This window comes from Anoplophora glabripennis, unplaced genomic scaffold, assembly GCF_000390285.2.
Source record: "Anoplophora glabripennis isolate ALB-LARVAE unplaced genomic scaffold, Agla_2.0 scaffold57, whole genome shotgun sequence".
Taxonomy (NCBI): Eukaryota; Metazoa; Arthropoda; class Insecta; order Coleoptera; family Cerambycidae; genus Anoplophora; species Anoplophora glabripennis.
Genome location: NW_019416296.1, coordinates 559,052 through 570,269, shown reverse-complemented (window position 1 = coordinate 570,269; position 11,218 = coordinate 559,052). Strand labels below are relative to the sequence as shown.

At 35.5% G+C, this 11,218-nt stretch overlaps 1 protein-coding gene across 1 annotated transcript in view; it reads right to left on the bottom strand.

The window, feature by feature from the left end:
• The window catches only part of LOC108917543 (myosin-I heavy chain), a 112,282-nt gene that overhangs the window by 70,976 nt on the left and 30,088 nt on the right, over positions 1 to 11,218 (bottom strand). Inside the window, exon 3 of the mRNA XM_018724197.1 lies at positions 959 to 1,021. Within this exon, the coding sequence (XP_018579713.1) occupies positions 959 to 1,021 (63 nt within the window). The remainder of the gene's footprint in view (positions 1 to 958; positions 1,022 to 11,218) is intronic.

The following is an 11,218-nucleotide window of genomic DNA, read 5'->3' as shown; positions in this document are numbered from 1 at the left end:
TGTCGGGGGAATTGGCGTTTTCTCCGAATAGTTTGAATCCAAATGTCATCTCATGCTCATGCGCGAAAAGTCACTTCATTCATTCGCTGTTCGAAGGTGCGTAATCATTTGAAATTTGTAATGGATCCAAATAATTTATTATTAATTCTAAATATAATGAATAATTTGCAAGCTGCAGAAATTGTAAACCATCCGCGACAACATTAATTAAACCATTTAAAGTTTCAGCAATATCTGACCACTGTTTTTGGGCCTTTTTGTGAGTGAAAGTAGAAGAAAACTTTCATTTTAAAAAGTTCTTCGTTGTTTCTAAGCATATTAATTTCTTTTTTGCGCTTTCGACGTGAACGAACGCTTCATCATAATTATAATAATATTAAATTTTTTGTGTTTTCAAATATACTTCTATTCAAATTGAAGTTATATTAAATTACTACGAATATCATGGAGATGTCTAGTCTCCCTGACGAATATAATGACATTTACAAAACAAACTTCAAAATCAAATCAAGTGACTAAACATCAGGGTCGCCAATAATGGCACTGAAATATTGAAGAAAACTCTGCCCGCTGATTGGTCAGTTGCAAATATATCCTCGACATACGGCATAAATTAAATTCTCTAGAGAATTGGATTCCTTCAACGTTCAAAAATAAGTGTTTAAGTTTTTAAGAGAAATTTGTCAGGTGAATTTTTTCTCTGGAGAATCAGTTCTCCTGTTTTCAAAAATCAAGCCCCTGGTTATTTCTACACTAAACGTTTTCTCTTAGGACTTTTCAGGTCGCTGACTTTAATTACGAACCCATTTACGCCACTTCTCTCAATATACCTTACAAAGTACAGAGTGTCGCTATTTATGAATGTGAAGTACATAAATAAAGCACAAAGTACCCACTGATAACAGGCCGGCGTGTGAACGCCACTGCGTCGGATTAAAATTTACATGACAATGCTTACCTGTGTGTAGATGTCAATGTCCTTGTAGGGGTTGACTGCCACAAGGATTGTGCCGGTGTACGTCTAAATCTAATTAAGGAAAACAATGGTTATTTTTTGTGGGAGACATGGCTAGAACCAGTCAAATCGAATGACGCGGAAACGTAATGCAACAGTGCAACTGCATCTATCGATTCGTGGTGGATGAAAGTAATTATTTTCCATTGTTAGTTATTAGTTACATACTGGTCGCTCAAACTATTAAAGAAAAACATATCTTTAAGCCATATCTGCACAACGTTGCTGAGCTCTGTACATTTTAATTGTTCAAATTACTTACAGAATATAATCATACCATTTACAGAATTAATAACTAATAATGTTACATTTACGAGTACATTTTAGAATAACCAGGGGGCAACTTTATTTTTAAATAGTGTACATGATGTCCCGAAATTCATGCAACTAAATTAGGTCACAAATTCTTAAGACAAATTTCGGGGACCAGTATTTTTTATTTCTGCCAAGTGGCTCCCTCTTTCGGAGTTACAAACCACTGAAGTCCGCCCCTAAGAATAATCTTTTTTTATATCTCAGAACCCTGTTGTACGAAAATCACTAAATTTGGTACACAGGGGTTTTATGACATGTGGAATCTGATGGTGCTACGTTTTTTGGCGAGGAACCCCCTGAAGACAATTTTTCGTGGGCCCCTTTGGAGCCAAAAAAATTTAGTCGCAAATTTAAATTTCTTAAATATTATGAGTCCACTAGAAAGCCATTTTATTTAGAAACTTTTTTTCTCTTTATACTTTTTTCGTAAAACGCAATGTTTTCGAAAAAAATCTCAAAATGTGATCGAATGCATATCGTGATTCGCAATTTTCCTCAAATACATTGCTTTTTACGAAACAAATATAAAGAGAAAAAAGTTTCTAAATTCAATAGCTTTCTAGCTCTAATTAAAAAAAAAAATTAAATTTGCGACCAAATTTTTTTTATTCCAAAGATAAGGGGGCCCACGAAAAAGTGTTTTAAGGGGGTTTCTCGACAAAAAGTGTAGCACTGTGAGATTCCACATGTCATAAAATCCATGTGTACCAAATTTAGTGATTCTCGTACAACATGGTTGTGATATAAAAAAGACTTCTTAGGTACAGATTTCAGGGGGCTGTAACTCCGAAAGAGGGGGTCAGTTAGCAAAAAGAAAAATGCGAGTCCCCTAAATTTGTCTTAAGAATCTATGACCAAATTTTGTTGCATGAATTTCGGGACACCCTGTATATTAACAGTTATTTAAGGTGAGAGTGTAAAATGTTGTTATTTATTGCATGAACCGATTAATTACACAGCCCCACAAAAAGTTCTGCACCAGAGACAAGAGTACAAAGAAGTGTAATAGGTCCCATGGATTTTTTTGATCGACACATTGAGGACTATCATTCGGCAAAGTTTCGTACCATTCGACAGGGACCGGTTTTCCATAAGGATAGTTGCAGGGTCCTTTCGACAACGTCCATCGCTTTTTGCAATAATATTGCGCAATTTTCGAAAACTGATTTTTCTGCTTTCAACCTTTATTTTACAATTAACAAATTGTTGAAATGTGCCTTTAGGTACCTTAAATTGTAGGTAATTTAATTGTCTGCAACATAAAATAACTAATTTTGCGGTAGGTCGTCTAGATTTTCATGGTCAGTAGAAAAAAGTGAAAGAAACAGGTAATTTTGATACTTACTCGCAATTTGCAAATTTAGTGTCAATTCTTTCGAGTTCACTTTTTGATATTATCATTCTACATACCCTTCCCCGTCATAAAGTACAATAAAATGTATGCTAATAATTTTTTTACGTGCAAACTCTAATTCGACTAGACTAGTAGAAGAATCAACACAAAACCAAATTGCCATATACAAAATTTTGTCGGAGCTACCGATGCAATCTCAAACAAAGCCATTGTCGCTACTGAGAAATTATGAATTGCCTAAAATTTTTATTGAAAATTGTGTTAATTGCAAAGTAGGTGATACTGTTGTTTAGACTCTTAAAAATGATTGAATTCTTAATAAAAGGCAAATTCACTAGAATTTATGTAAAAAACTCACATTTGACATGATAGTAGATAAAAAAATATTTTTGTATTATTGTCTAAATGATATCTACAATCAATTTTACAAAAAATAATGTACAAAAAGTAAAATAACGGGTCTTGCATTAAGCGCTTCCTAACTTTAAATTTAAATAAAACAAAGTGTGTGTGAGATATCATCGAAATTTATTATTCGTTTGAAAGACCTATTGATGCCATTATGTGTGGAATATAACATCGTTCAAATGTCCGTCACGGCTTCTCTGGATGGAGCGCAACCGAAATGTCCAATTGTCCATGAGTCTGGCGCATAAATCAGGCTGAATTTGATCGATGGCATGAGTTATGTTGGCTTTGAGGACCGCTGTGGTTTGTAGCTTATTCGCATACACCTGCGACTTAAGAAAACCCCACAAGAAAAAGTCTAACGGGGTCAAATCGCACGATCTCGGTGGCCAGTTCACATCACCTCCACGTGAGATGACCTTGCCCTCAAATCGCTCGTGCAGAATATCCAATGTGGCATGAGCTATGTGGCACGTAGCGCCGTCCTGTTAAAACCACATGTCGTTGGTGTCCAGATCATCCAATTTAGGCCAAAAGAAGTTGGTAATCATCGACCTATAGCGCTCGCCGTTGACAGTGATGGCCTGGCCAATGTCGTTCTCAAAGAAATATGGACCGATGACGCCGCCAGCCCAAAATCCACACCAATTAGTGACTTTTTCAGAATGCATTGGACGCTCTTGGATCTCATGTGGATTGGTATAGTCCCAAATTCGACAATTTTGTTTGTTCACGTACCCATTCATCCAGAAATGGGCCTCATCGCTAAAGATGATTTTTCGATGAAAATTAGGGTCAGTTGCCAACTGCTCCAGAGCCCATTCAGCGAACACACGTCGTTGTCTATGGTCGTTTACCTTCAGTTCCTGGGTCAGTTGAATTTTGTACGGATGCAGGCCCAAGTCACGACGCAAAATTCGCCAAGTTGTGGTCTGCGAAGGCCAATTTCTTGTAAGCGACGCGAAATCGACTGCCTCGGTTTCTCCTGCACACTCTCACGGATAGTGGCGATGTTTTCGGCAGATCTTGTGTTTCGTTGACGTACGGGTGTTGGTCGATCGTTTACTGAACCAGTAGACCCAAATTTATCCACCACATTGCGAATAGTCCTCTCGGTACACGAACAGAACACCCATTTTGATAAAACAATTTTATTATTTGCACGTGTTGTTGAATACTATATCCGTCCATGGTGATTTGGCAAAACAGACTGAATAAATGACAACTAACTTGACAGATATAACTGCAACAAGATGGCCGTTATCAACTGTCAAAGTTCGGAAGTCCCTGTTGGAAGACCCATTATATTATTATTAAACATTGGACAATAGTTTGTGAACAAATATGTATTTTTGTGTAATAATTACACAATTTTTAAAACAATTTAATTCAAAATAATTCGTAAGTCTATCACAATCCACTACCTACACAAATTTATTAACATAGATCCATACATATTAGCACAAAGTATACCTACCACTTTTTATATTATTTTTAAGCCTATTTCGTAGTATCATTGTGTACAGTCGAAGGAAAGCATTACACATATTATTTCCTGTGCGTGACAATTACTAGGGCTGTTAGAACTGAGCCGCGAGACATAGGCGTACGCATTATTTATTAAAAAGCAACAAATTAAATTGTCTACAATACACCACCATAAACACCAACGGATAAGAATTAGTTACGCAATGATAACAAAGCAACAGTATACTAACGTGACATGAACGTGAAAAGCATTCTGAGGCAGTGGCTCACGCATGTCTCGGTTGACCTGCTTGGCACGCCATTCAATTGCGTCTCCCTGTCTGACAGCCTCAATAATTACGTATTTCATTTGCCAATAAAAGTATAGTTCCTAAAATATTTTTATAATTTTTGTTTGTACCAGTATATCATAATAATCTCACGTGTACTTAATGCAAATTACAAATCAATAGAAGGTGTTAAAAATCAAGATGTAGGAAATAAAGGTGAACAACAAACGTTTTATTACATTTAGTTACTGCTTGTTTAATAACAGAGATACTTAATTAAGTTTTAATAGGAACGCCGCGGTTTGGCTTCTTCACTACCAGCATTACAGGTTGTCTGCGTTAGCAAAACGCCGTCGCAGGACAATTATGATACCATAGGGGCTATTTATGTACGTTCCGTGGATTATATGTAGCAGAAAAACCCTCGGGAAGCGAAGCGTTCTAGTTTAATATATGGAGAACTGTCTCGACCGCCCTCAGGCAATTTAAAACTTATATTAGGTACCTACATGAAAAAAGGGTAAATTCAACGAGTACGTGTGGAAATCTAAAAGATAGAGGCAATTTAGATGTATCAAAAATGGAGTTGCAAGTTAATATTTAAAAAACGTGGAATCATTATAATCCAATTTGAATACGCCACGATGAGGTTTTCCAAGTATACAGGATGGCTCGAAATTAATGAGACTTAATGTAATGTGGCCAAACAATTAATTAAAAAATTGCACAGCCACATAAAAAAAGTTGTGTGTACTTTTCATGCGACATAGTTATCCGTAGTATTTTTGTCTCCTGATCACGAATCTGGTGTCAAAAAACAGGTCAAAAATAATAAAAATTTACGAAAAAGTGCTAGGAAAAGTACAAAAAAAATTTTTTTCTATATTTAAATTTTCATTTATATGGTTAAGACCCCGCCGAACTGAGTCCACGGTAAGAATTTATGGTTCTTTTTCTAACCTCAAAAATCGGGTCAGAAATCACGAATTTTCTAAATATAACAGAATAACAGATCTGAGGTCAATTTTGCAATACTCAAGATAGCGGATCCAAGATGGCCGATCCAAGATGGCCGACCAAAATTTCAAAAAATAACAGATTCGCGCCAAAGGACACCGCAATAATCTTATGGAAATTGGGTTTCTGTCAAATTGTCTGAATTTTTGATATGTTGTAGATTTTGTCATCCTGAAAAAAAGTCTCCATGGGCACAAAGTGCCAAAATGAACATTTTGGCAGCTACGGAGCTGCCAAAGCTCCCCTGACCCGTTGCAACACTATTCATTTTCAATACTATTTACAGATGTCAAAAGCATATTTTAATTATTCTAATATATAGGGTAATGTTTTTGAGGCCACTGGATTCAACCCTCATGTCAGATTGGACAAATTGACCGTTGACAGCTGTCAATACACTGTCAACGAAGAATAGAAAAGTAAATATTCTCTTTTCACATTGAGAGTTTGGGCTTTTGAGGGAGCTGAATTCAATTCTCATGCCAGATTGGCAAAATTGACAGTTGACAGCTGTCAACTGTCAATTTTTTCAATCTGATATTAGAATTGAATTCAGCACCCTTAAAAGTCCAAACTCCTAATGTCAACAGAGAATATTTACTTTTCTATTCTTCGTCGACAGTGAATTGACAGCTGTCAACGGTCAATTTGTCCAATCTGACATGAGAATTGAATTCAGCGACCTCAAAAACCCAAACTCTCAATGTGAAAAGAGGATATTTACTTTTATATTCCTCGTTGACAGTCAATTGACAGCTGTCAACTGTCAATTTTGCCAATCTGGCATGAGAATTGAATTCAGCTCCCTCAAAAGCCCAAACTCTCAATGTGAAAAGAGAATATTTACTTTTCTATTCTTCGTTGACAGTGTATTGACAGCTGTCAACGGTCAATTTGTCCAATCTGACATGAGGGTTGAATCCAGTGACCTCAAAAACATTACCCTATATATTAGAATAATTAAAATATGCTTTTGACATCTGTAAATAGTATTGAAAATGAATAGTTTTGCAACGGGTCAGGGGAGCTTTGGCAGCTCCGTAGCTGCCAAAATGTTCATTTTGGCACTTTGTGCCCATGGAGACTTTTGTTCAGGATGACAAAATCTACAACATATCAAAAATTCAGACAATTTGACAGAAACCCAATTTCCATAAGATTATTGCGGGGTCCTTTGGTATATGGGGTTTTCGGGGTCGTTGATCACTAGAGTTCGGTGTTTCAGTCGTCTATTCATAGGTGTGTTCATCGTAAACAAATAAATAGACAGGTAGGTATAAATAAAAATAAATAAATTTTCGTACTTTGTCAGGGAAAGGTCGTTTTTTACCCCTTAGCGCGTTCGATATTATTAGAATATTAAAACACGAAGCAATAGCGAATCCAATAACTGCCGTTATTACCAGTTTCGTACGATGCGCTGTAACGAAAGGCCGACGCAACGGTTATGATCATCCGACTGAGTCTCGAACTCTACTGATCACGAATTCGAACTCAGTTGCGAAATTCATTTTGTAATATTTTTTTTTACTTTATAATCTGACTACCTATTCATGTTTTACCCTCTTTCCTAGCACTTTTTCGTGAATTTTTGCTATCTTTGACTTGATTTTTGAGGTTAGGAAGCTACCGTGATGTGATAGCTCAATTCTGACACCGGATTATGTGATCAGGAGGCAAAAATACTACGGATAACATATGTCGCATGAAAAGTATAAACAACTTTTTTTGTGTGTGACTGTGTTGTTGCTTAAAAATCCAATGAAAAAAACAGTAAATAAATCGAAAACGGTAAGAGAATAATATTATTTATTTTAAAAGTGGTGGACTGTATGAACGCTTAACGGTTAGACAAGCAAAAAAAGATGGTTGGAGATGGCTTACCACTGTTGCAGTTCACTATCTTCTTGAGGGGCACTTCTGGTGTTTTGAATTTGAAGAGGCTTCGTTTAATTATGCAGTTGGAGTAGGGAATCGATCAGGAAAACGCACGCACTTGTTTCTATATCAAGTCTTACTATCGAATGAATTGAATCACACAAAAAACCATCTCCAATAGAAAAAAGTAATATTTAATTTAATAGTAATTGAATATTTGATTGACTTACACAGAAACTACCATGTTGTTGCAACAAACGAAGAGAAAGAAAAAAAAGAGAAAATTTATTTTATATATTTTAAATGAATACAAATATAATAACAATTTTGCAGTGCAAAAAAAGTTCTAACCAAATATTATCCACCTAGGGTATATTTTGAAGTGCTCTCTAGGGTCCAGGGCAAATTTAAGTACGGATTAGTTTTTCTCGTCCCAGAAAACCCTCGAATCCAAATTTTCAAAGCAATTCATTGAGAATTTTCTAAAAATTTTAAGAGTTTTGAACTAAGGTAAGTTTGGCAACTTCGAATTATTTTGTCGTCAGGAATCTATTCCTGTTCTGCGTCGCATTAATTTCGGGATACCCTGTATACTCACATACACACATACGAGGGCTGTTCAAAAAATAACCAAACTTAATTTTTTTTTAACTTTCCATTTCCTGAAGCAGTAATGGATAACTTCACTTGAAATGGCCTTTAAAATCTATGACGAACTTGCTTTGATGTCATGGGCATAACTAGGGGGGCAGGTGTGTGCACGATAATATCTTTCTCTCATATTAGGCTATTGATTATATCAAAAAAACAGGGTTAAAAGGAAATATGACGTTCAAGCAATTTTATTACATTTTATTACAGAGGGTCATTTTAGATGAAAAAAACCGCGGAGTTCTATTAAAGCAGAGGGTGGAAATTGGAGATAGGGGTGAAAATGCACCCCTTTCAGTTTTTTAATTGTAACTCGAAAACGAAGCAAAATTTCGCTATAGTTCATAGGAAAAATTATCTAGAAAATTGAATTTACCATCGAAATGGCTTATTTAAGAAATTTAAAAGTAAACATTTTATGCAAAAAATTTAATTTTTTTATTTTTTTTTACTATTTTGCTTCTAGTTTTTTTTTTTGAGTAAAATTCATAAAAAAATTAGATAAAATTTCCTACAAGCTATGGGCCAATTTTTCGATTTTCGTCGTGTTTACCCTTATACGTTTTAATTCTCATTTTTGCAAATAAAAAAGAAGGAAATAAGACGTTCAAGGATTTTCATCACGACTTGTTTGAAGGGTCACTAAAAATGAAAAAATCGCGGGGTGCTATTAAATTGAAGGGTTGAAATTGAAGATAAAGGTGAAAATGCATTTTTGCAGTTTTTTAAATATAGCACGAAAACGAATCAAAATTTCGGTATATGTAGTTCATAGGAAACATTTTACACAGAAGAGGTTATGCACAACGTAATGCTAGCAACCGCAAAAAATTCGGTTATTTTCTAAACAGACTTCGTACCAAGATATTATTGTAACGACGAGCAATTTAATTAAAAATATATACATCTCCTGGTCCGACCCTAATAATTACATTATGTGATCCGAAGTTGCTACGTAATAACGAAACCGTAGCTTCTAATGTACGAAAATATATTTGTATTTTTCCTTTATTAAGGATAAAAAAGGTACCTTCCAAATTAATTTTTTTTACGCTTTTGCGAAGCATCTCCCGTTACTCAGAAAAACACAATTTCCACTGTATAAAGTTACAAATTATAATGGGGATACTGCGATCAAAGAAACAAAAGGTAATAAACGTTATATACCAACATCACAGCCGTTATAAAAAGTTAGCTTTTTTAAGTCGAAGACTACGAGGAATAATAAAATGGGTAGACGAATGAAGGACATATCCATTTTCTTAAAATTGCTGTCGCTTGTATGCCTTCTGTTACTAGAATGTTGTAAAACCTGAGAATCGCAGTTGTTTATGTCGAATTTATACAGTACACTCACGATTACTTGCACATTGACAGTATTTCAGAAAAATACCAATATCTGCGCACACTACTCACAATATAATTCTTGTTGCTTGTATTTTAAAGAAATGTGATATTCCTCGTTTTTAGTCAATGGTTGATGGTGTAATGCTCACTAAAGTTTGAAATAACAAATATATAGAATGATTTACATTTGTTTGTTCACAAGGGCATATAGGCAAACTGAGAGCGATCAATGGATATCTGTTCCACAGAAATGCTTTTCAATCTCTCCATATTGTGTCACTCGATATTGCCAATATCCATCTGATACAGCCATTTCTATTCTGAAAGAAATATCAAGGCAAAACAATAAGTTAGATCTGTTTCCTTTTCATTTTCGATTTTGAAGTTACTATGAACAATTTAAACTTAATGAAATTCATTTCCACACTGATTGATCTTCACACTTTTTTTGTAAATTTGAAAATAATTCTAGCTTTTATTTTGCAACGAGACATGAAATGAAATATTCTTTTTTATTCTAGTATTTATAGACCAGGACGGATCTGTCGAAATATCCCACTTGTTGGATGTAAGAGGGGCAAGCTAATTTTTGCTGGAATACCTTCAGGACAACTCGCATAATAAAAGTGTAGACCTCTGGGCGAGGTCCGGAACATTTTCAAAATTGCAAAAATGTTTAAAAATGTTTTATGTTTTTTAGCCCCTTTTTTTATTTTGCAAAAACGTTGTGTATTTTCTTATAATAGTTGGTTGATGTTTAGTGAAATAAACAGTACGTATTTGACAGTTGTTCTCAGTGCACAAGTTTTCTTTCGCTATGGCTGGTTACTCTAACGCAGAATTAACAGACATGCATTTCATGTATGGTCGTGCTAATGGGAACGCCACCGAAGCGCGACGTCTTTATGTTGACGCTTATCCAAATCGCCAGATTCCTTCACAACGCATGTTTGGAAGAATTCACCAAAGATTGCGTGATACCGGTTCCTTGAGCAAACAGTGCCATTTATCCGGAAGACCAAGGTCGGTATCCACTCCTAGAGCAGAAGAAGAAATTCTAGCACTGGTAGAGCAGAATCCAGGTACGAGTGTGCGGAGAATATCAGCCGAGGTAGGAATTAGTGGTCCTCTTGTTTGGAGAATCCTTCACGAGCAACTGCTTTATCCATACCATGTGCAACGAGTACAGGCCTTAAATCCAATAAATGATCATCAAGCACGTTTGGTTTTTTGCCGCTGGTTTCTACGTCATGATGCTGAAGACCCTCGTTTTCTTGCAAACATTCTTTTTACTGATGAGGCCGGGTTCACAAGAAATGGAGTGTTTAATTTTCACAATACGCATATTTGGGCCGACGAAAATCCTCATGCTCTAATAGAATCTGGACATCAGGCACGTTTTTCATTAAACATTTGGATGGGTATTGTAGGTGACAGGTTTCTAGGTCCTGTTGTTTTACCAAACCGATTAACAGG